General features: G+C 38.0%; 1 protein-coding gene and 1 long non-coding RNA gene across 10 annotated transcripts in view; one reads left to right on the forward strand and one right to left on the reverse strand.

The window, feature by feature from the left end:
* The window catches only part of SUPT20H (SPT20 homolog, SAGA complex component), a 30,211-nt gene extending 10,036 nt beyond the window's left edge, over positions 1–20,175 (reverse strand). The window contains exons 1-19 of one of the 9 annotated variants that reach the window (XM_037012133.2): positions 19,662–20,175; positions 17,489–17,585; positions 15,643–15,678; positions 14,944–15,002; positions 14,593–14,659; positions 12,370–12,499; positions 11,322–11,425; positions 10,425–10,541; positions 10,249–10,302; positions 9,243–9,382; positions 7,542–7,698; positions 7,396–7,452; positions 5,697–5,768; positions 4,754–4,911; positions 3,575–3,601; positions 2,979–3,011; positions 2,286–2,403; positions 1,655–1,757; positions 1,350–1,508 (exon numbers count right to left, since the gene is read on the reverse strand). In XM_037012133.2, coding sequence (XP_036868028.2) covers positions 1,350–1,508; positions 1,655–1,757; positions 2,286–2,403; positions 2,979–3,011; positions 3,575–3,601; positions 4,754–4,911; positions 5,697–5,768; positions 7,396–7,452; positions 7,542–7,698; positions 9,243–9,382; positions 10,249–10,302; positions 10,425–10,541; positions 11,322–11,425; positions 12,370–12,499; positions 14,593–14,659; positions 14,944–15,002; positions 15,643–15,678; positions 17,489–17,585; positions 19,662–20,092 — 2,119 coding nt within the window. In that variant the 5' untranslated portion in view covers positions 20,093–20,175. The other 8 variants (XM_037012119.2, XM_037012137.2, XM_037012138.2 and 5 more) reach the window with 8 other exon arrangements.
* The window catches only part of LOC118971283 (uncharacterized), a 335,368-nt gene continuing 328,769 nt past the window's right edge, over positions 19,872–26,470 (forward strand). Inside the window, exons 1-2 of the long non-coding RNA XR_012128206.1 lie at positions 19,872–20,004; positions 23,823–23,943. This is a non-coding gene — a long non-coding RNA (uncharacterized lncRNA). The remainder of the gene's footprint in view (positions 20,005–23,822; positions 23,944–26,470) is intronic.

Below are 26,470 nucleotides of genomic sequence, written 5' to 3' on the forward strand. Positions count from 1 at the left end.
TGATTTAGGACTTCATTTAAAAATATTGCTTATTCTCTGTAACAGTCTGAGATGAACTTTAAACATACTCAATAAATTACATATGGTTAACAATCATATTTGGCACCTAAATATACATGTTTAATTCCTAACACATCAAGTGTATCCTGACAAATTTATGAAACACAGTAATAAAGCAAATATTTGATAGATAATACTGCATCTTTAACAGTAACTGTGTACTTTTGTTTAAATGTAGAATGTATAGAAAATCTGTTGTGAATGAAGTATGCACAGTTTATCAACTTTTAGAAAAAAATAAAAACAAAAAACAAAAAACCAAAAAAATAAAACCAAAAGCTCTTGAGGTGTTTTCTTTTTTAGCTTTCATGTCCTGCAGAAAGAAAGGAAAGAAATGTGAATGTCCAGAAGCTGTCACTCAACCCTTACTTAAAGCAACAACTGTGTGCAGTAGATTAACATAATCTATACCCACGACATAAGAAGTGTGAATAAGACTTCCAGGAAATTTATAAATTTTTCTTTGTGCAAAACAAGAAGGCAGAAAAATTACACCTTTTGAGCTATCAAGATGAAGATGTTTATAGCTATGCGAAGACCACCCTACCACTGTGCAGTGTACTAAAGCTTTCAGCAGACATTAGTTCTGTATAAAAAAAAATCTAAAAAACTGGAATGCTTTTTTTTTTTTTGCAAATTGTAACTAAGTATCCCATATATTTAGTAATTTGGAGAAACTTACCCAACCTAGTGCTAGAATTCTTGTATAATTCTTTTTGATGTTAAAAAAAAGTATTCAGTAGTAAAACTTACATTTTAGTATCTTAAAAATAATGCTTTATGATCACCACCACATTTTGGTAAATGACAATTTATAAGAGTGTAGGAGTGTTTTTGGAAAACTGGCTTTCAGTTTATCAGCACCTTGGGACTACCTGGCTTCGTACACATACAGAGATTGGACTGCTCCAACAGCTTTTACGATACTTTTTTATCAGCTGCATAGTTTATATAAAATGTAGAATGACCTTATGGTACACTGGAATAAAAAATATTTTGGAATCTTTTTGCCACACTTAACTACCAGATTGTTTTTTTAAGGAGATGTGTAGGTTGCAGGTCTTAAAGAAAGGTATACACAAGGTGCATACAGAGATACAGAGAAACAATACAATAAACACAGTACATACAATTAACAAGAGATCTGCCTGAAGCATCTCAAAATTCATACATCTGGGGTACACAATACATTCAGATTTCGCTAAGTCACTGGCCCAAAAGGCTGTCTTCAGAAACACTAATGCAAAAGCTTACAAAGGGTGAATGAAGAAACTTAAATCATCACTCACTCTGTGACGAGCTGGCGGGTGACAAGGCAGCTGCAGAAAGCAGGCTAACTTGGCTGAGATCCACAGAGGACTTTCGAGAAAGACTTGGTGGCTTGGAACCAGGAGGAGGAGTTGGAGATTTAAGAAAACTGCTGGCCTGCTGTGGTGTAAAATAGCTACCTAGACGAATATCAGAGTTATTTTTCTTAGATTTACAATTCAAAATTCTGTGAATTGCAAGTGATAAAAATATGAGAGAAGTGTCAAAAACATTATGATCTTATGTTTTTTTATGCTGAATTACAGAAAACCAAGCCAAGGCATACCTGAGGAACTATTTCCTGAGCTTGAAGGAAGCTTGATGGGTGGCGGCCGGTGCTTTACTCCCTTCCCAAGCACGGAGGACTGAACTGACAGGGTCTCAGGTTGCTAAGAGACAGTGACATTAAACATACTGGTTAAAATAAGGTCGAACCACAGACTCATAAATATATACCGCTCTCACTCCTACGTGAAAACACAGGATTTAAAACTCCGCAAAGTGCTCTTAGTGGTTACAGACGGTCTGTTAGAGATGTTACAGGAGAATATAATCTCACATAAGGAGATCCATGCAATAAATCACAGTATTCATAAATGAAGGAAAGACTTCTGAGTAAAGGGGTGGGAGAAAGAGTCTGAGGGAGACGGGCAGAGGAGTAAGTGAAGGCAAAGCTTCCTCCACCCTTAAATCTCTTCCAGAAAATAATAACTGTTGAATCCAGGTGACTATTATACATTTGAAAATTTCCATTATAAAAAGTTAAATAAAAAAATGAAGTTAAAAGTAAAAGCAAAACAAAATACCCCTATCCTTCAAAGGATAGTTCTTAACATTTCTCAGATTCCTTCAGAAACAAGCACAGAAAAGTGACACCACATAAAAAGGTTAGGCACAAAAAAGGTACTCAAACACACTTCCGCTTCTTTCCCCGGAGAAAGCTGACTCAAGCTGGCTGAGCCGCTGGAGCTGTGTGACATCCTGACGGGACACTTGGCCTCATTCTGGACCAATTCCTGGTACTGATTGACTACCCTGAAATATTATGGGGAAAACTGGTGAGGATTAGCTAAAGTGAGTTAAACACAACTTCAGTATACAGGAAAAAAATAATAACTTAATGAGAAAAAAGTTTCACCAAAATACAAAATTTAAAATTGGACAGATTATCTTTGTACCAGAAGTACATTTTTCTAATCTTTACAATGAGAAGCTAATACTCAAAACATTTTGCTAATTAGCAATTTAAAAATACACTTTCGGTACCTTTTCTCCAATACAGAAATTGCAGGGACTGTTTAATAAACAGCTAAAGAAGTTGCCGACTGACTTTTACTTACATTCTGATTTAAGTACTATTTAGAAATCATCTTCCTAGCTACCGTAGTTATGTCTAAGTTTTTCTTATTTAAAATAAAACTGTATTTTAATCAATATTTTTTTAATTGTGGTTTTCCTAATTATATGTAAAAAAAATATAAGACATATAGCAATATTTAAGGTATGACTAAAAACAGTTTTGGCCCCCAATGGTGCACTCTCTACCGTATAAAAGTCAAGTTCTTAATATCCGTCCAGATCAAAAACAAACATCCAAGTATTTTTTTTACCTCTCAGCATCAGTCTTTGATCCAATAATGAACCTAAAATGTTTAAGAAAGAAAGAAAATATTAGAATAAGAGTTGTTTTAAGGAATCCTGGGATTACTTTTGAAGGCTTCCACATTTTAGTGACAGTAACTTTTTAAGTTGAGTTAAAATCTACTAAGACATCATGAAAAAAAAAAAAAGATTCATTTAAACTTATGAAGCAATGACCCAAGTTATGCATGCATTAGGAAATAATCCTGAGAATAATATGGTTGGTTTAACTTAAGACAAACTTATTTTGGCACAAAATTTATGGATCAAAATAGAACCTGCAGTGAAAGTTACCATGTGATATACACCCTTGCAAGTGTCTTCCCTACCGCGAAATTCACTACCTACTGTGTGCAAGGCCTTTGGTCTTCCTCTCAGTTTAACCTTTGATTTTTGAAGCCATTATCAATGTCTACATAGCAGGATCTTAGAGCATGTTTTAGATAAGGAAGATAGTTTATTGCCAATTCAAATAAAATGTCTTTACCCTGTCTTTTTAAAGAGTTTGACATTTATATGATTTCTTAACAGATTAAAATAGTGAGTTTGTTTATTTTTTAATTACCAATTTGAATGATCATCTGTAGAGGAGCTGAAATATAAACATGTAAAAAAAGAAAAACTTGGTTAATGCAGCTCAAACTTTATCTTCATAGTTATTAAATCAAGTATTATGAATATGGAAGAATGAATGGAGGGTAATAAATGAATCATGCAGCATTTTTGCAGTGACTCCGATATAAAGGCAAAAAAAATGTAATTCTCTTTATTGTCAAGTAAGTCCAATCAGTTGGCTTTTAAACTGATTTTTTTTAAATGAGGGAACATTATTCCCTTGTGCTCAAGAAAAGTTGACAGATTTATTTTCAATGACCAATGTGTATCTTTAAGGGGAAGATTTAAACAAATATAGGTAATCAAAAAATCTGCTCTTTTTACTTAGCAATAGAAATTACTATTATGAAAAAAACCAGCTGAGGATTTCCTGACAGGTACTGTTCCCTCCTACTGACTTTTAGTTACGTGTTGGTGAGGTTTCCCTTTAAAGTCCATCTTTCTGCTGTAGGTTCAATTAGTATTTTGTGTAAGTAAAGGCTTTATAAGTGATTTAACATAGACCTGGTCCGTGCCTTTTTCTGCTGAGCTCTTTGTATTTCCCTTTTTATCAAAACAATACCAACTTAATTAAAAAACAAAAGCAATAAAAAACCTAACAAAAACAAGCCTAAACTCTAGAACCTTATACTAAGCATATGTGGTTCATAGTTTTGGAAGATCAACTACATCTACTTTTAGAGCCAGTAACTACATTAAGCACTGAGTCTGTGTCCTTACATGCAGTGCTGAAATACCAAGAAACTCTGAACAACTTTTATGTTTTTAGTAAATATGCTTTCCATTTAAACAAATTAAACCCAGAAACACTTCATGTTCACAGAGAGGTTTAAGTTGAAAGTGTCAACGCAAAAAATATAGCAAGACAGCTATTGCAAGCATATCCTTCAAAGTATGTAGGGAGATAATTACACCTCAGGCTCTTTAAAAGAAATTATCATTACTTTAATTAATTCCTGGACAATGGCAACTCTAAGTTTACTTAGGTCCACTGCCAAATATAACTGGAGTGTTTAATGAACAACTGATCCCTGAAGGGACATTTTTATTCATTAATGGTTCATCAGTAGCTGCTAGTAAATAAACTGGTGCCTAATTTTGTCAATTACATGTACTTAACATAACTCACTGGGATGGAGACATCTGGCTGTCATTTTCTTCATCTTCTTTACATGGCTGTATTTTACCATAGTAAAGTGGGTCACCAAGTGACTGTAAAATGGTCAGCTTTGTTTTCTGATACTGATTACCAGCTTCACATTCAAATACATAATCATCCTTTACATCCTGAAGAAGACAGAACACCCCAAGATGAATGAATAGCTTCTTCAGTAAATACATAATCAAAATTAATGAAAAGCAGGAATAAATGATATCCTGGCTTGTATTTGGCTATAGGAAGGCACATGGCACTTAGGCTGTAGACCTGTGCAAGACTGTGTAAGAGAATAAAGCCCCGGATTCTTTCTTACAAGGTACTTTGGGAATGAGAGTTCCAAAGGATTTTTAGTTAATCAAGCCTGAACTGATTAATAATGGCAGAATTTAATGTATTGGATATAGGAACACAAACATTTAATACTAAAAGGATAAGCTTCTGAGGGCAGATCTATTGCTGTTTGTCACTATAATCTTGTTGCTGTTGCACATACAAAACATCTCCCACCACTTCACACATAAACTCAACTAATTTAATACTTTATGCTCATTTCTCCCTTTAAGTTATTACTACAATTAGAGTTAATTACAAAGAACATTTCTCTTAAGATACAGCCTTAGAATAATTCACTATTTGAAAAAGAAAACAAATCAAGACCAATGTGCAACCAAAAAAATGCAGTTACACGTTAAAATTGCCCTATAAAACAAAAATTGTACTTGATGAAAACCTTAACTAAATAGTAGTTCCTTCTTTTAAATCACTGAACCTAAAGAATGTCTTTAAAAAAAAGAAGAAGAAAGAAAAAAAAGAATAGCCCAAACTAAAGGCAACTTGTGCTTTATGTTTAATCAATTCTGGTTCCAGAGTAGAAACGGCATCACCAGATACAGAGACTGCGACGGTTACTCACATGCGCTGGCCAGACTGTTGGCTGTGAGTCATCAGATTTGATGGACTTTTCAACCTTAGCATATTTCTCCACCTAAGCAATCAAAAGAGATGACGCATATAATGCCATCGGTATTGTGACCAAAGAGGAAAACCTAAGTAACAATATACTTTTCAGCACAAGAATTCTTGACTCACTAATATCACTAATTACTTATGTTCAGTAGTTTAAAACTCTCCTGATAGACCAACTGGTTTTAAAAATAAAATTACAACCTCTTTTGCCATTAAATAATGTAAAAACTGGCTACTTTTTTGGACAGTGTCTTTTTTTTTTGTTCTGTAAGTTGGCATCTCTTTTGTTCTTTAGTAAAAGTCAGAGTGACGATTAGTAACACAATCTTTTCCTTTGGGTTTTTAATGGAATAGGGTTGTCACGTCACAGTGGGGAACAGAACTGGAAAATTAGGGAAGTTACATTAAAGCTGATAAAATTTTTGTGAACTCTTCCCATTTTCCAGTCAGACTCGGATCATGTAGTTCATGGAGCTCCTGCCAGTGTGTGTGAATCCTAAGTTCTCCTCTTCCGCCGGTAATCACGGTCTTGAAAGTAATGAAGACTCGCCCGGCCACTTGGTAAAAATGCAGATTTCCACGTCCCTTCCTGGGAGACCTGATTCAGTGAGCAGATCTGAAATAGGGCTTGATACCTTTAGGTCTAACTGGTACCCTAAATGATTCTTCTGACTGAGTCAGAATGAGAAACTCTACAGTATGGCTTTGCTACTCGAAGAGTGGTCTGTGGACTCCAGGCCCACGTGACCTCAGAGCTGGGCATAACCACAGCCTCTCAGGCCCTTGCCTATCTTGCCCAATTGGAATCTGCTTTTTCATGGGTGACTTGTATGAACATTAAAGTTTGGGAAGCACCACTTTAGATACCTAGCCTGTCCTCAAAGATAAACTCCACCCTTTGGTACTTAGACTAAACATCTCTTCTCAGGCCTCATTCTGCCAGGAGCACCTAAGTTACCAAAAGATATGTGGCTATTCCCTTGAGTCATATATACAGTCTACTTCTGATCCTTTTGGCTTTTGCTTTTTGTAATTAAAATAAATCAGATAACAATTATACATCTGCTAGCGTGGGAAGGAGGCAGAGAACAGCAAACATCTGTTAAACTACCAACTGTGAAGAACTAAGTGAATAATCAAAAGGGATACAAAAGAAAGAAAAAATAAAATGAAAGAAATATGGGACTTGTCAATCAAAGTATCTCTTTCCTGTCTTTGATCATTTATTATTCATGTGTCTTATGGATCAACCATGAATACCACCCAAGGTTCCTAATGCTGGCCATTGTTCCAATATTATTAAATGTTTAAATTTAACCAATTTGAAGAAAGCAGTATTATCAAGAAATGATGAAATATGAAACACAAAAGGGGCATTTTATGCATATTATGTAACAGGTACCATCTTTTCCCACATTTCAAAATTCTTTGGTCATTATTCCTGGTCTACACAGATCTCTTTAGGGATTAAATTAATATACAAGTTAATGTTAAGGAATCTTCTAAAAATGACCAGTTGATTTAAAGAAATCATTATTTTGTTTTTAAAATAAGGAAGATTCTTTGTTTTCCCAAAGTATAAAGCTACTACTGGTTAAATTTAAGGACCTTATATGAAAATAACAGTAACCCATGAGCTGACTTACATCTACTTCAGAAGGTGTGGCCAAATTACAGGGACTCCGTTTCCACATATCTACACACTGAAAAATTAAGAACAGGATAAATATACTCAAAATTCAAAATAAGGCAAGGCAGAACAATAAGCTTCATTTAAAACATCTCTACTTACATTTCCTGCTTTAGAAATTTTGAGGTCATAATGCTGACCTGCTTTTCTTTCCTTTCTCTTTTGTAAGAAATCAAGTAACTTGAGCTGAGGAGGAGGTGGACAGTGAGACAGATCCTGCTGCCGATTTAAAGAAGACCTGGAATACCTCTTGAAACACCTGAAATATTAGGAGATTTGATCTAAACAAAGCTTATAAAAGAAACTCAGAATAAATATGAGTTAAATAGTAAGCACTAAGTATATAACTAAATCACAAATACTTGAAGGACACTACCACTTGCCAAGCAATATCCAAGGTGCTGGTAAAATAAAAATGAACAAGACAAACAAAATTCCTGCTACCATGAAGCCGATAGTCCAGAGGGGAAGACAGGCAAGATGATTTCAGACGGCACACGCAGCAGGGGAAAAAGGGTACTCTGATGTGGAAGTGACAGGGTAATGGCAGGTAAGAGAAGGGAATGCCTCTTTGAAGAAATCATGTGTGAGCTGAGACACAAAGGACAAGAAGGAACCAGGCAGCAAAGATGAGGGAACGGGTATCTGAAGCAGGGAGAAGAATTTAAAAAGTTATTGAGGCAGGAACAAACTCGTTTTTTTTTTAAAAAACAGAAAAAAGGCAATTACAATTAGAGCACCAGGGTCCATACAGGAGGAGATGAGGCCAAAGGGTGGGCAAGGGCCTTGCCCATCAACGGCAACGGTTCAGATTTACTGTGACGCACAGTGGGGTGCTTTTAGGGGAGTTTAGGCAGGTGGTGGCATGATCCGCTGTTTTTTTTTTTTTTTTTTACTTTGTCCTTGTCTTTGATCTCTGCCATTTTAATTATTATGTGTCGCTGAGGTTTTTTTTAAAAGATCACTGGTGTGCTTTCACAGTGAACAGACCAGAAGGGAGGGAAACTGGGCAGAGGGGAGTTTATTACGGAAGTCACAGTGAAGGGGACAGTGGCTTGGCTGGAGGCACTGGCTGTGGGCATGGACAGATGTGAACAGAGATAACCAGGCTTAATGGCACTGCTCACAAATCCTAAACGGACTTATTTCAGTATTTCTTAAACTGTACCTTTTCCTCATTATTTGCAAAGTAAATTAGGGAATTTAGAAAATGGATAGAGTTTTGAGCCCCTTCAAACTTGAAGACCCAAAAGGCACAACTCAAACAATTATATTAAGAGTACTTAAACATGAGTCAACTGTAATTTCATTCCTAATTAGTATGTGTTCTTGTATTTTATTAAGTAGAGAGGTGACTAAAACATTTAAAGACAAATTACCATGTTATAATGAGGCAGTAATAATTGGCTTCTAAAACTGTATTTTCCCAAATCTCAAAAATAAATTATGAATTGTTTCTTTAAAAGGGATATCAACAAAACCAAGTAGCTACTGCTTACTAGTTAGTAATCAATAGTTGTTTTTTTTTTGGTCTGCTCAACCTCTATCTTGTTGGTGAACAGACTATATTATTAAGAAGTCTGTTCTTTGAAAGAATTCAGAGAATGCATCCCTTCAGTACAAGACAGTATTAAAAAACTTAACACTACTTGTCAATAAAAGTACAAAAATTAAAAAGGCCATTAAAATCCAATAAAAAAATCAAAGCACTCACGTACTTTGGAGGGAAAAGAGACCATAAATGGCACAATCGAGAGCTATTCTCTAGGGCACCTTCAGTTCACCCGTCCCCAAGGCAATTACCGCTTCATCGGGCGCGTGTTCATCTTCTGCCTGTTGAAGAGCAGCCTGTTTGCAGTGCATGTCACTGCGACAGAAGGGTCAAGACACAGCGGTTCAGCTGTAGCCAAGATCAGCTGGCTCTCAAGCAAGAGTTTATCTTCCTGAAATGGCAAGAACATATACATCAATACGAGATCTGAGATTTTCAAATCATGACTTCATCTGGAAATACTCTTGGAACCCTAAGGACTGCAGTACAATATAGGAACCTCCAATGGCGACCTATGAGTTCTTTTGTCTTCTTTTAATAGCACTGTTGGGCTTACTTTGGTAACTGGGAGATTTCACATTGCTGGACTCAATGTAGTCACGTATTTCTGCTACGACACATCCACAATGAAAAATATTAACCTGTTTTAACATTCTTGTAAAAGATTACAGCCTGAACTAAAACACTTGATAGCTACTGATGCAATGAATTTTATTCCTAATCATATTTCTTTGAATAATTTTATGTTACTGACACTTTCCTTTGTTTACTAACTTTCCTCTGTAGTAGCAGAGAAATAAATTAACACTCTTATGAGTGGCGCTTGATACACTGAGCCAGCATTGGAGGGTTAAATGGCTATTCCGGGGGTAAAAGAGGCCCCCTCTGCCGGTGCTGCAAACATGCTAAAAAGACATGCTAGGCCTGCTTCAGAATCCTTATTGACAGAAAAAGAGTATCTATTTGTATCCCTGGTACAAATAAAACATTTTCTTCTCTTTGAGAGGGGATAAAAACCAAGTTTCACATCAGAGAAGATCAGGTCAACCTGACCCTATTTCGCCATCATCCTAAAGCAAGTGGCATTGAACTCTTTTATGTTTTAGCTCCTTGAATGAGTACTGCATGTATGAAGGGACCCCTAACTTCTAAAACTCATAAAGGAGCCTCAAACTTTGCTCATAAATAAAATTACGAGCAGAAAATATCTTTTGTTTAACTTAATGATACTGTTCGGGATTAAAAAAAGCAACTAACCTGGGTCCATTTATGGTTATCACTTGTTATTGAATGTACATCACAGATTAAAGTCTAGAAGAAATAAAAATTCAAGAAAAAAACCATATTAATGTATAGGCATACAAACATATGAAGACATTTAATGAATAAAACTCCAAATAAAATCTGAAATAGTAATTATAAACACTCCCTACCTGCATTGTTGGACGTAGAAGAATATGCCTACTTTGGTAACCAGGCGATTTCACATTGCCGGACTGCCTGTAGTCACGTATTTCTGCTATGACACATCCACAGTGAAAAATATTAACCTGTTTTGAGTAAAAATATTTAAAGGTCATTTTCAAAAGAAATGGGTTGATACTGAATGTTTCAGGTTCTTTACACTCTCATGCAGTATTTTCTGGCCACTCACATACTACAAATGGACTTCCTTCCTGGATTTACCATTACACAAAATTTTTAAAAGGAATTATTTTATATGCATCACTACAACTTGAGAAACAGTTTAAAACCTGTAACAGTTCTTAGTCACAGACTGACTTTTGGCAGTCAGGAGCTGCTCAAGTCACGGATCAGTGGGAGATTTGTTTCTGACAGAAGACAGGGAGGTTGTGACAGCAAGTCCTCGAAGAGGAGGCAGAGGACCCAGGACCTAAGCGGAGAGGAACATCCTGCTCACCCATCTCAAAAGCAACGAGGACAGGAAGGGTGACAGAGATGTGGGGATGCTGTGGACCAGCGCTATGAGGAAACGCAAGTTACCATCTGATGACCTGTATTTCCTCAGTACAAGTACCACTGGGGTGAAGCCAAAAAGTAGTTTCTTCCATGATTTCTTGACTTCAGCTACAGGGAGACTGCCAATGGATCAGCTAATGGTCACAGCAGTTTTAGAACAATCAACTAAATCCATACATTTCAACCAGCATAAAGGATAAATGTCCTACAATAAACCAATTTCCAATAGCTATGTATAGAGTTTCACTTCATGTTCTAAGCATTGTTGAAAACACAAATATCATTTATCACAAAATGCCACCCACATAGTTGATAAGCCTAAGGTCATTTTAAGGAGAACAATTTTCTACCTGAGATTTTTCTAGAAGATCAACCAAAATAGGAGGTAACTCTTCTGCATCCAAGTATTCAAGCAATTCCCCTTCTTCGTAAGGCAGTCGAATGGTCTCAGAATCTTAATTTTAAAACATAAATGTTTCTGAAAATGATCAGGCTTGCTGAAAAACTTAGGTTCATAATTTAATGACTTTTCATAACAAATAAAGAGAATAAAGCCAGCCAAAAGTCTCCCTTAAAGTTCTTCTTTCTTTTAAGTTGTCCAAATGAATGACTTTACAGATTGCTGAAAGACTTGACGAACAGCATACCATTTGCCTAACACGTTATCAGGTGATGCGCCTGACCCAACACCATCACAGTCCAGGTCATAGCCCGCAGTGCAGTCATCAGAAAATACAATTCCAAAGGTAACTCAACGTTCCCCAAACACCGTTTAATCTGTCTGGAAATCAGTGCTAATCTGGTACCTCATCTGAAAAATGGGCACTGATAGAACAATCTCTTGGTGATTAATTATGAACAGAGGAAAAAATTCCTAACTAGGTCAATTCCTGGTAGAACCCACCAAGTTTTTCTAAGTTTCTTTAGCGAAAACCAAGGAATTTATAAACTATTTTCAAATTCAGATTAATAGAAATAAAATGTTAAGATATGATAATTATTCAAAAGGCAATGAGTCTGCTGAATTTGGAAGGTTTCAGATTCAGACTATATTAAAACTGCGTAAGAAAAACATGCTTTAAAACATGATGTCCTAAAATATAAGCAGTCAACAGAAAAGAAATTTTGATAATTGTTTAAAAACTATGTTCATAGTTTAGCTTTAAAGATCGATTTCAGTTAGACTCAAATACATATTCAAATGCATAGTCTGGAAGGCTAATTTTATTAGATATTTTTAAATATTCTAACAGAGTATCCGAAAGGGGAAAATGTCATCTCAAAGTCTCCCTTTATCCAGTCATACTGACCAGAAGGACAGACCACTAAGATGAAGAAACCACTTCTGAAAGGGCACCTCCTACCTAGGAGAGGCTGCTGCTCTGTGACGGTTCTTACCTGATCCATTTTTCCCCCTGAGCATCAGAGAATATCCCTCATTTCCTGGGTACAGGTTGACCACTAAACATGACAACGTCTCTTGCATAACAAGCTTCTCTAACAAGTTCACATTTCTTCTTAATTTCTGCTTTAAAAAGAGGCAAAGCTCATGAAAACAATTCAGTATAACCTTAATAAAAAATGCTATCGTTTATAAAATCAGAGCTGAATTAATCTTTCAGTGTTCCTTCCAACACTCTGATCCTGACTATATAGGGAAGATTCACAACACTGCAGCTACAAAGTACGGACAGCGATGTAAACTTAGTTTTTACCTATTACTATCATTTTATGCAAATTAATTCATATCACAAAGAAAAGCCAGTAGTCTATTAAAAAAATATGTAAATATAAAATATCTACCTTTAAGTACGTAAGTAGAAGATATTAAAGTAAAAATATTTAACAAGTAAAATGTAAACCCATTAAATGCATACACATAAAACAGAGATGCTATATAATTAAGTTTCTGTTAAGTATAAGGCTACATAAATAAATGAAGAATATGGGGCATTATCTTGGTTGTACTGTTATAGGTGCATATTTCTTAGATATTTTAGGGCATAAATTAGATCCAAACAAGTTCAACAGCTCTAACTCGGTAAATGTTAAATCTAAAACTATTCAGCTGTTAAGAGGAAATAGGCAATTTAAGCAATTTTCTGTAAGTTCGATAGCTCCTTAGAAACCACTTTGCTTAAAAAAACAAAAATCATCAGGAAATGTAATACATATACATCAAAATCCATTATTTTAGAAATGCATACAATTTAAAATGAAAAATCCATTTATACAGATACAATTCCTTTCATCAGGTTCTACTCATGAAAGATAATTGAGGCAACAGAGTATTTTGCAGGATCTCAAAAAACAAAGCTGTTTTAAGCATTTTATATTAAATGTTTATAGTCATATGTAGAGAGAAATTATAAAGACCCGTTGTCACCATAGAAAAACTGCATTTGAAAATTGAAAAACTTTTAAAATTACTTTCATATAAAAAAAGTTAGTAAAAACTGAAGTTTTTTCAACTACAGAAAGAACCTCGCAATTTAGCATTAGAATGGTTAGATAAATTCTGACAGTATGAGTACCTCTTCAAGAACATAAGCTGGTTCCCACTTAATTTTGGTGTGAGCATACAGAGGTCAGAAAATTTTGTTATTATTAAAGAACCAGATAGTATTTTAGCTTTGAGGGCTAGAAGGTCTGTGTTGCAACTACTCAATTCTGCTTTGTACCCTGAAATTAGCCACTGACAAGACACAAACCAACGGGTTTGGCCCAATTCTAATAAAACTTCATGTACAAAACCATGCACTGGGCCAGATTCGGCTGGTGGACAATGGCTGTCAACTCCAGTTTAGCAGCTTTACTTACGTATCTTTCATATCTTAGTTCTGTATCTGAGGTGACGGACGTGTTTATCATACTGACTGTGGAGACAGTTTCACGTGTGCAGGCATGTTGAAACTTATGAAATGTATACTTCAAACACATGCAATTTATCATCAGTTATACCTCAATAAAACTCATGAAGAACATATGATGAAATTTATTCAGTTTGCCAATTTTTTCCTAACGTTGATTTTGAAGTCTAGATACTACTGACATTTCACTAATTTTTCTGCCTAAAAGGTAATGATACCCATTTTTAAATTAAAGACAGACAACAGAAGTTCACAGAGGTTCTTATCTCAAGGTTCTTACAACCAAAGGTCCAAAAGGTAACAAGAAATCAGTTTCTGTTACATTTTTCTGCTCATATTTTTATGTTAAATAAAATAAGATAATCTAGTTACACACTAATTTTTGTGACAAAATCCATCTCATCACCACACCTGAATTTCCTGCATGTCCTCTAACAGCTCTGACTTTCCAGTGCAAATCACTGTGCGGAAACGGGTCACTTTCCTCCTCCTGTGTCCAGGCTACAATCACTTGGCTGGTGGGCCTCCTGACTCCCCAGTGAGATACTCTGTCCTCAGTGAATCCCGTCCGCCTCCCCTCCCTGAGCAGGGATCTCTGCCTGGTGCCAGACTCGTCAGGGATACCGAGCTGCTGGCTAGTCTGGCTGGAAGAGATGTCAGTTCACTCACAAAAATATAAACCATTATCTGCTTCAAATGTCCCTCTTCCTCTGCATTCCAAAAGCCATAATAACAAAAATTTTATACTTACCTTAACCTCAGGCTCTTTTTCACATTCTTCAATATACAAGTCATAAAGTTTTTGAAATACAGATTTCCTAAAATTTAACGAAGACAATATACAAAATAATGTGAATATTATAATAATAATCAAATAAACGGTATTTTGAACTTTTCCACAATTTTTTTTCCAGTGTCCCAAAAACTGGGGGTGAGGTGAGGTTGGATATGGTAGTCAACATCACTTCAGAAATTTCTAATATATGCAAAGTACCCATAAAATAACATTTCTAGCACAGTGCCTAACAGGGATGCAGTAAATGGTGTCTATCATCATACTTAATGAATCTTAAGATGTCATCAATTAATTAAGTACTCATACCTTCCACTAGGTAGGTATTTCCTTTTAGGAGGTCTCTGTCGGGCACTCTCAATGATGTACTAAAAAAGAAAACTCTATGAAAACAGTTCGCCTTTTGCTTAGTGTATGAACAACTGTTTAAGGCGTATTTAAAATAAGGTGTTAAGAATAAGCAGGCTGTTCAGTCACTCGTCTCTAATTCATATTAACTTATGTTTTGTATAAAAAAACTACTTAACTTCTAAATATATGATACAAATACAATTTAAATCACACTAAAAGCACAGTATTTCATTGCTATGATATAAACAAGATGATACAGTCTCACTACTGTGATTTCACAGGTCAGAAATATTCTAAGTTTCATGATTGCTCAGAATATGCAGAGCACATCCAACTGTAAACACTATACATTTTTGAGTTATTTTCCCCTTTAACTGAGCAATTGTAAAACTTGTCATGACAGGAAAACACAATTCTAGTAATTCTTTGCTCTTCTTCAAATAATATGCCAAAGCATTATTATCTGAGGATTCCAAGCAACAGAGGGGCCAAACGTCACCTGGTATTTTTATTTATTTGTACCTGAATTACTTGCATACTTGTCCTAAAATAGTATTAATGCACTCTTTTGCCAATCACATACAAAAATCTCTTAAAAACTGAGTTCTGTCAATTAAAGACAATACTATTTCAGTATGTAATTTCATCATGCCTCACCTCTGCTCGATCCAAAGCTTGTTCCAAAGCTTGTTGCTGGAAAATGTAAGTAGTGTATTTGGTGATATTAGTTATTTTCATAAAAAGTAATTTAATATACACATAAGATTTCTGAGTGTTTAAATGTGTGTCCTTTCTAACACAGGTCTAACACATTCTTATTTCTCTCCTCCACCCACCCAATCATACACTCAAGTTATATCACAAAGAAAAAATATGGCAGTTTTGGGTACTTGATTATGACAACAAATTAGATAAACACTAAAATGGTTTTCTCTGGCCATTTTGTGAGGCTGACACAGGGCCAACAGATATGGTAACTATGGTAACTATCATTTTATAACTTTAATTTCTTTAACATTCCAAGAGCACCATTTAGGAAAATATACTGGCCATCTAGTATGCAAAGACTAAACGCTCCCAATCTGCCAGGAAAACCTGAAAAAGGGGGTTTTTGTTATGTTGGTATCTAATGTAAACTTATGAATTCCTAATATCAAGAATATGAAATACAATATTTCTAGATCAGTGCCCAGTAGGTACGCAATAAATGATGGCTACCATTACCATGTTTCAATGACTTTAACATATCACCAATTACAAGCATGCAGAATTGTTTCAGGTAATTTTAATAAAGAAAAAAGTGTCACCAACTGTAACTGTAAGATGTCAATGACTTTAGACCCATCAATTTAGTAACATTAAAATGTAACAGAATATGCATCTTAAAATTGATGAAATATAGTATCATTACTACATGGGGAGGGTGTTGAAATCTACTAGTTCATCCCTCATTCATTTCTTTTAGGAAGCTTTTTTTTGTAATGACACTTAAAGAGTACTAAGTTTTAAACAAAATTAAGCTAATGTGTTCTGTCTAGTTTTGTGGTTTGGGAACCACAGAGGGTTATACAATATTTTCATTCACAGTTGATAGTCATTTGTAATTCTATGAAGAGGCACAGTACTTTCATTACTTATTTACAATAATCTAAATTTTTCTATTTTATTTTGTAGACTCCAATATTTCAACCTACCAGGTTGCATAGGATCAAAACACTCAGAACCCACTAAATTCCAAAAAGGTGAAGGGGAAGGATAAACATTGCCAGACTTTGGAAATTATGAAAGGCTTAAGTGACCCTGCCACCCTAGTCTTGAGGATGCAGAATTCATCTGATTACAAAAATAGCCGGCCTATTTAGACTAGCAAAAACCCACATTATCAAGCATCTAAAATAGAGTAAGTGAAAAAAGTCTGAAATGTAAAGGTTCATTTAAAATAAACTTACTACCTTTATTCTGTCAAATGCTGCTGCTGCTTTAAAACCCCTGAAAAGAATTTTCTTCCTTTTGTCTTTAATTTTTTAATGGCAAAAGTTAAATACTGAGCACTAAGTATGTTTAGTGACTATTAAGGGAACTGAAACATGTCATTAGAAGACTAACACTGATGCCGCTGAAAATGTTATCTGCAGTGAGTAGGTTACATTTGTTTTTAAATTAAGAGGAACTTCAGAATACGAGAGACCTATGCCCCTCACAACTGTATTTATACCCATACCCCTGCCAATGATTTGGACTTACCACAAAACAGACATTAAGTATTTTTGATACTTCACAAAGATGAGGAAAGACAGATTATCTACGTAATATGATCATTATAACACTGAATTGAGAGATAAGCCCCTATTTTGTAGAGATTTTATCTGTGGTTGCTAAATCATTTCCCAGTTAGGGTAAATTGGGCATACACAAATATTTTTCTATAGTACAGAGTTCTTATGGAGATGAAGGAAAAAAACACTCTAAAACATAAATGTAAACATACTGTGCTGTAGCTTACCATTGTGGTATAAAACAGGATCCAAAAAGAAGAGAAAAACTTATGTGCATTGATGAAGTGGGATGAAAACCATGTCTTTAGTGTCAATCTTACTGTGCTGCAAAGCAAAAACAACAAAATCTCCTTTTACATAAAGCTATCTAGAGAAGTAAGACTTAGGAAATAAACAAGAAAAATACTTGAGGCATATGCATTTCTAACACTTTTTAATGATCAACAATAATAAAGTTCACCCACTGTAATCTACTTGTTGAAAAGTGCAGTTTACCTAGGTAGGGCAAAATCCAGTTTTCAAGTTAAAATTGTTAACTTTCTTCAAAAATATTTAACATCCCAGAGAGGGAGGAATAAATGTTTAGTGACTTCTCGCTATTATCACTGTTGCTACTCTTCCGCTCCTTCCTCTGGGTCACCACAGCACCTGACCACTGGCCTTGGTCAGTATACAATTCCCTTTTCAAATCATAGATTTTGCCATAGTGCTAATAAAAGTCCTGTAATAATATTCCCCTAAATGCCCCAGGCTCGTTTCCTGGTGCAGCAAACTGGATACACTCCTGAAGAACTTCATTCCTTTAACACGCAGGATCTCTCCTGGCTGCCCAACAGAGTAACCCGGGAGCCTTAAAAAGGCGAGTTACCCACGTCCCATCCTGCAGACATTATGATTCACTAGTGTGAATCGGGACCAGGGATCAGCATTTTTGGAACTCCCAGGTTATTCAAAGGTGCTACCAGTGCTGGAACCCACTGCTATTCCCTCTCTGCTTCCCACAAAGGTGACAGGTTTGCTGAGAGGGACGCTAAATAGTTTGTTTTAAATCGCATTCTTTACAGAACTTCCTGTGCGTCTATACACAGCTGAGCTAAAAGCACGTCTTCAAGTGACAGGAAACACTGTTTTCCATGTGAAGGGGTTTGGTTTATCTTTGGTGAACTCAAAAGCTTAGGTTTGCCAATTAATTTTTTTTAAAAGGGGTGGGGGGAAGAAAACGGAAAAAAAAAAAACCCACCAAAAAATGACAGGCGCCATACAGATTCCAAGAACAATGTTTTAAAAAATGAGTAAGACGTCGATCCTTCCCTCCAAGAGCTTATAGGAGACTATGTAAGAATTTAAGGCGCAAATTTCTGACCACAGAATATAAAGATGAAGATACACAACGTACAGGAAAATGTGATAACTTTAAAATTAGATCTCTCATCACTAAAATGGGGAAGGAGGGTAGATGAAGGCTTAGTGACTTAAGTACTACAAAAGCCTTTCATTACATACACCACTGACAAACCTAACATTGCCTTTATTTCGAATTTACTAGCACCGTGTCAGAAAAACCACGGCAATCACCACCGTCTCCATTTTAAAGAACAAGGCACGCACAACCAGTGACTTTCCCAAGATGGCTCAAGATCTTTCTCAATTTTTAACCTTAGGTTCTTCCTACTAAATCTCACCATCTTCAGGCCATGCAACCCGGCAATCGTTTCCAGATTTCTAAAAGCACTTAAAGATCCGATTCTGCTCAGACTAATATTATTTTTCCTATTTTTTAAATCTAACTTTACATCCTGGTTATTAACCATCGCACCCTATACGCAATCTAATCCCGAAAACTTGGCTCGTCACTTTCCCGAGCTCCGCTGCAGGGCCTCCGGGGACGCTGCACCGCGACCCGGGCGGCTTCGGGCCCCGGCGGCCCGGCGAGGACCAGCCAGCAACCCCGCTCTCAATGTCGCGATCGAGTGGCTTGGCCTCCCTGACCGACCTGAGTCTCCCCCCAGTGCTCCAGCTTCGTAACGACTGAAGCTCTGCCTGCGAAGGATCACAGCTGAGCAGAGGGGCGACCAGCCTTTATTCAACATGGACCCCGAGGAACCCGTCCCCACGAAGCGCTATGCAAAATTCCTGCGCGTTTCCGGAAATACCTGTAACTGGGGCCCAAAGTCAAAGTAAAAATGCAAAGCGACGCGTGGCAGCGCCGCGAGAGGCAGCGGAGGTGGCCACCGGGAGGGCAGCGGGATCGGCCAGGCCCACCGCGTCTCTGGGGACACCGGCTCCCTCCCGCGGGCTCCGGGCACCGGAACGCGGCGTAAGGCCGCTCGGGAAGCCGGCGCTCCCCTCTGACCCCGGCCCTGATCTCGCGCGGCTGCGTCCCGCGCCCCCGCCGCCCACCTGTGGGGGCCGCCGCCCCCCTGGGCCTCCTGACTGCGCTGCGGGCTCTGCGGGAAGGGGAAGTGCCGCACGCGGCCCCTGCTGCCAGCTGGGCGCCCACCTGCCGCTTTCTCCGCGTACCGCCTCCCCGCCCACGGCCGCTTCCGGAGCCCGCGTTTCCGATTGGCCCGCGTGCGGCGGCGGGCGGAAGGGGTGGGGCAGGAGGGCTGGGCCGGCCCGCAGCGGGGCGCCGGGGGCCGTGACGCCGCGGGCAGGTCCCGGCGACGTCGTGATGACGATGGCCCGGCGGAGGCGCGGCCCGCGTGCTCTGGGTGGCTGGGCGTCGAGGCTTCTGAAATCCGAGGTAGGAAGCGGAAGTTGTGTGGGACGTAGGGGGCCCCGCTGAGTTCCAGAGGGACCTTCGGACCGGCGCCGCTTGTCGCGCAGCCCATCCTACTGGACAGGGAAGGACACCGCCCCTGCGTTACTGGCCCAGCGCGCAGCCTTCCACAGCGTATCGCGTGTCAATATCGAATTTAAGGTTAAAGAAGAAAACCTCACTGAAGAGTTCTAAACATGCAGAAGCCGAATAACCAGCCAGCGTTACAAAGTCTGCACCTTTAAACAACTTTGTTGGGTTGTGAACTTCTAAAAATTATTGAGGTGAAATTCACAGAACAAAATGAAATATTTTCAAGGGTGCAATTCAGTAGTATTCAGTTCATTCACAGCGCTGCGTAAACCATCAGCTCTTTCTAGTTCTAAAACATTCTTAACCTTCCGTTCTTCCCTCTCAGACCCTAGCAGATTCTCACGGCTTTCAAAACTCTGGCTTCACCTGATCTGGATATTACACATAAACGGGATATGTTACCTCTTTGTGTCTACTTTCACTTCGTGTGATGTTTTCCAGGTTTGCCCACCTTGTGTCAAGTATGAGTACTTCATTCCTTTTATGGCTAATATGCCTCATTGCATATATGTATCCGGTGTATCCATCCATTCATTGACTAACGTTTGGGTTGTTTACACTTTTGGACTATTACGAATAGTCCATGAATATTTGTGTAGAAATATTTGTTTTGAGTCCCTGTATTGAATGAGTATTTGTGTAGAAGCATTTGAGTCCCTGTTTTCAATTCGTTTGAGTACACACTGTTTAAAGAAAACCAAAGCTTTACAGTAGTCAAGTGGTAAAAACATTTTATTGAGGAACTATTCCTGTAGAGGAAAAGAGACCTCAGTATAGAACTGGGTTCAATTCCAAATACAGCATCAACAAGTAGGGGCTTATAGGCAGGGAGGAGGTCAAAGGAAGTATCAGGGCAAGGGAGAGAGAGATTCTGTGTGAAATAAAACCAAATCTCATTTAAAAATCAAGTCTGGAAGTCCTGAAGGGAGTCTCACACACTTATCACTCATTGCAGTCTACATAACTGGCAGGAAGAAGAAAGGTAAGAATTATTTCCATAATGGAAGACCTTTTCATGTAGGAATTTTATATTCTGCCTTTTAAGGAAGATCCCTCACTGCCTCAACGGCAACACCCCAATGACCACCTGCAGCCAATGAGAAACCACCACCTCAAACTCTGGTTCTCTGCTAAACTTCAGTTTCCAACAACGCTACCCAGTTTCCTCCCTTAAAACCTAGTAAAAGTTGACCTTCCTTTGGCTCTTCAGCTTGCATATGGTTCGCCATAGCTTGCTTGTACTGAATTGCAATTCCTATGCTATTCCCAAATAAGCTCATTTTTTTCCTTAAATAAAATTGCTCTTTGCTCTGTTCAGAGTTAACACTGGCTAAGTGGAGTTGACAAGATTCTGACTGAATGCAAATCAGGGTGATCAGATACCAAGGGTGCAGATCAGATGTGGAACGTGCTCAGATATCCAGGTGGGGGTTATCTCTAAATTGAGCAGGATTCTTGCTGCAACGGGTTGATGCAGGTCCCACCAAGTGATGCCAAAGTTGTTGCCTAGAGGGTTTAGAGGAGCCAGGCTCAAGTTTAGTTTAGCAGAGAGTCTTTGTCAATACCAAGGAGTGGAATTGTTGAGTCATATGGTAATTCTATGATTTAATATTTGAGGAATCACTATTTCTACACTGGCTGAGACATTTTACATACTAACATCAATGTATGACAATGTTCCAATTTCTCCATATTCTCATCAACGTATTTTCCCCCGTTTATTTTTATTAATAGCTATCCTAGTAGGTATTTCATGGAGTGGTATCTCACTGTGGTTTTGATTTGCATTTCCCTAATGGCTCATGATGTTGCACATCTGTTAATGACCGTATTGGCCATTTGCATATCTTCTTTGGAGAACTTTGCCCATGTTTTAATTGCATTGTCTGTCTTTTTGTTGTTTAAATTATGAGTTCTTTAAATATTCTGTATACTAGATCCTTACGTGGGGAAAATGGAAGTTCCTGTGGGCAGGATCCACACCTGAACCTAAACTCCTTGGTGATGTAACTGACCTGCAGCTGGGCTACTGCTTCCACACCCGCAGGCAATAAGCTATTACTGGCTGAGTCACTATATAAAAAGCTCTGCCCAGCGCTCTGGGTGGAGGCAGAGATGAAGGAGGATTACGGACCTGTAGATTGCTGGGTGCAGAATGTAATTCTAGTGTTTGGCCTATCCCCTGAGGCAACAAGCCAGGTAATAAACCATTTTACCCCAAGAACATTCCATTATTATTCTTTGGTCTCACTGAATCCATAGTGAACTTGCCTGGGGTTGAAACCCATTGGCAAGACAATTGGTGACTTAGGCAAGATTCATTGTTGACTGAGGAACAGAACAGGCTGCCCTCACGGGAGGGGTGCTTCAGTGGTCTGACCCTATGAATGGGGAGACAGTTGAGTGTCCCCCAGTGGGCATGTGGTCTGAGGTGGCTTGCCTCCTAGAGGGCTGGGCCCCACCCCAGGACTGGAGGCAGGTGGAGGTGACACTTGAGGTAGAGGTGGCCCATGGTGTAATAAGGAGGTCCTTTGAGAAACAGTGCCTGTGAGGCGGCGGGAACTGGGGGTTGGCTGTTTTTCACAGTATTAAAATAGTGTACAGATGAGAAGAATGTGCTCCTGAAAGAGACACAAGAAAGGGAAGCATGAGATCGTGAGCTGCGATCTGCTGTGGATTCATTGAAGACTGAAATGGCGTCGATATGAGAGGAGGCAGCACAAGAACGCCAACTGGGAGGTGCTGTGGAGGAAGTAAAACATCTGTTAAAAAATGCAATGGTGTTGCTTCGAGGTACTGTGGAAGACGTATTGGCGCTGAAGGAGAAGGACATGCCCTGCAAGAAGCACAGGGAGAGGCAGTGCTAGAATGTGAGCTGCGAGGCCCAGTGGAGAAGGTGACAGATTCTTTACAGAATGAGACAGCAGTGCTGCAAGTGCTCTGAAGGAGGCATGTGGACAGTAGCCTGTCGGTGGGGCTTGCCTTTGACCTTGGAAAAAGTCAGCAGAGCCCAACAGGAGTACATCGTATGCTTTAAAAGGAACTTACACCAAGTTCCACAGCAACATGGGACAACAGCTAAGGGGCCAATGCCCCTTGTCAGGTGGGAGGGAGACTATATTGGGCCTCTACCTGTGCCAGAAGGGAACCAATATGCCGTGACTTGTGTGGACACGGCTTCTGGACTTCTGGTTGCTTTTCCTACATGCAGACCAACAGATAACCAAAAGAGGCCTGTAACATCCCTCTGCAGCCTATGGCCGACAACAGGTAACAGAATGATCAAGGCACCCACTTTACTGAAAGTGGAGGGTGATCTTTATATGGTGACTTTATATAGTGACTCAGTCAGTAACAGCTTATTGCCTGTGGGTGTGGAAGCAGGTTGTTTTTTCACTTTTTTGATATTGCCCTTTGATACACAGACTTTAAAATTTCTGAAGAAGTCTAATATATCTATTTTTTCTCCTGTGACTTGTGCTGTTGGTGTCATACTGAAGAAGACATTGTGAAATCCAAGTTTGTAAGGGTTGTTGAAACCCAGACTGCACACTGAGTAAAACAGAGCAGAAAGATGAGTTCAATTGCAAAGGTTTCATCCTGCCAGCTGGGAAACTCAAGGCTACAGGAGCAATGAGTTTCAGCATTGCTCACAAACTAAAATTTTTTTCAGCTGATTGATTGCCTAGTGGTCTTCTTATTTGTCTCAGGGTAGCTGAGTCAAGGGGAGAACCAAGCACAAAGATGGCATCCGGATTTGGCGTTTGGGGATTGGCTGTTGTCCTGTGCTGATTCCTGAGAAAAGCTGTGAATTCCTGCAACTTACATTAGGTAAGCCTTAGTTTTTTTTTTTTTTCTTTAATGTGCTTCCAACTTCATTTTGTCCCCAACATAAGTGACTCCAGTTCGGTTTCAGTTCTTCAGGGTTTCTCCCTGTGTTTTCTTCTATGAGTTTTATGGCTTTTAGCTCTTGTATTTAAGTCATTGATCCATTTTCAGTTAATTTTTATATACGTTGTGTGGTAGGGGTTCTGTTTTCTTCTTTCACATGTTGTTCCAGAACCATTGGTTAAAGAGATTATTCTTACCACTAATGATTATTCTTGGCTCCCTTGTCAAAAATCAAGTGTCCATAGGTGTATAGGTTTGTTTCTGGACTGTTTCCATTGGTCTATATTTCTATCCTATACCACCAGTACCATGCTGTTTTGGTTATTGTATCTTTGTAGTAAGTATTGAAATTGGGAAGTGTAAATCTTCCAGTTTTGTTTCTCTTTTCCAATATTGTTTTGGTTATTCAGGTCCCCTTGAAGTTTTATATGAATTTGAGAGTCAACTTTTCCATTTTTGTAAAAAAAAGGCTACTGGGACTTTGATAGGGATTGTATTGATTCAGTAGATCACTTTGACAAGCATTGGTATATTAAAATATTTAGTTCTCCAATCCTTGAACATGATCTTTCCATTAATTTAGTTCCTTAATTTCTTTCAGCAATGTTTTGTAGTTTTCACTATGAAAATATTTTACTTCCTTAGTTAAATTTATTCCTGGTATTTTGTCTTGTTGAGTGCTGTTGGCAAGCTTCTATATGCTGTTGACCTATGAGTCACCAAACTGATGTCATAAATAACTGCTGTGATCTCTAGTAACCACCTATGAGCTGGGTAAATGCACTTGGATTTAAAAATATCAAATTATTAGGCCATTTGCTATATTTCTAATCTGAAAGTCTTCAGGGAAGCTATAAATCCTCTAAACTCATACTTTTCATGGAAAAATCTTACTTATCACTGAATTATTGACCTTTGAAAATCGTTATTATCATTTGGCTCCCTTGCAGAGATAATTCACCTCTTATGGACAAGCCCTTTCCTTTCCAGAGGGAGTAGTTATCCTGGTCTGCACTTCATAGGCTCAGAATTACTGTTAGCTGTTTATTTAATGCTGATAAGAGTCTTTCAACTAATGAGGGACTAATCATCTTATGCAAATACCAATACAGTGAAACACTATATTTGTATTCAAAGCAATAAGATTACTACTTCAATTTCTGTTCTGTAACTCATAAATTGCCATAAGGACAAAATTGGAAAAGGACTTGACTAGGCATTTCTGCAAAGATGGGCCAGTAAACCCATGAAGAGATGTTCAATGTCGCTAATCTTCAGGGAAATGCAAATGAAAACCTCTTAAGATACCACTTCACATTCATTGGGATGACTATTATCAAGAAAATGGAAAAATAGCAAGAGTTGGCAGGACTTGGAGAAATCAGAATCCGTGTGCATTGCTGGCAGGCATGTAAAATGGTGCAACCACTATGGAAAACATGGTGGTTCTTCCAAAAGTTCACCTGAGAACTACCGTGTGATTCAGCAATTCCACTTCCAGGTAATTCCCCGAAGAATTGAAAGCAGAGACTTGAAGAGAGATTTGTACACAGTTTATCGTAGCATTATTCACACCCAATAACCAAAAAACAAAGTGGAAACAACCCAAATGTTCCTCAACAGATAAACAGGTAAACAAGATGTGGTATATACATACATAGGCGTATTTTCAGCCTTGAAAAGGAATGAGATTCTGATACATGCTAATATGGAAATACACACTAATCTTAAAAACATTATGCTAAATGAAGCAAGCCTAACACAAGAAGACAGTTGTATGATTTCACTTTATTCCAGGTACCTCATTGTCAAATTTATAGAGACAGAAAGTAAAACAGTATATCACAGGTTGTGGGGAAGAAGGAATGGGAAATTATTGTTTAATGAGTATAGATTTTCCATTTTGGAATATGAAAAACTAGAAATAGGTACTACTGATGGTATAACATTTGTGAATACTTACATTACTGAGTTGTACATTTAAAACAGGTTAAAATCTTAAATTCTATCTCATGTATATGTTACCATAATAAATAGTAATAAAAAGACCAAACAAGTCTCCCATCTTTTGTTTCAGCAGAGTTGAGTTCAGACTCTGTTCTGATTTCTCTTACCTATTTCAATAGTCTTGAATAAAATCTTCCTTACCTTTTTAACTTTGGGGCAGTTTTTGCTTTGACTGTTCAAATTTCTAGCATTGTGTTGTGTGTGCCGTGTATTGTGTATGACTACTTGAGTGTACCTCTGTTTCTCTGAGACATTTTAAGCCCCTCGAGATTGGGAACCCTGCGTTCCTACTTCTGTCATTCAGAGTGCATATCTCTCCTGGTGTCCTTACAAGCCAGGGCTTCAGAAAAAAATATTTTCTGAAAATAATGAAATTGTTTATATTATACATGAGAGTTTTTTTGTATATAAGTGACATCTTGTTGCACCAAATGGAATAGCCAGTACTGTATTAGTATTT

The sequence above is a fragment of the Manis javanica genome, chromosome 1 (assembly GCF_040802235.1).
Source record: "Manis javanica isolate MJ-LG chromosome 1, MJ_LKY, whole genome shotgun sequence".
Lineage (NCBI taxonomy): Eukaryota > Metazoa > Chordata > Mammalia > Pholidota > Manidae > Manis > Manis javanica.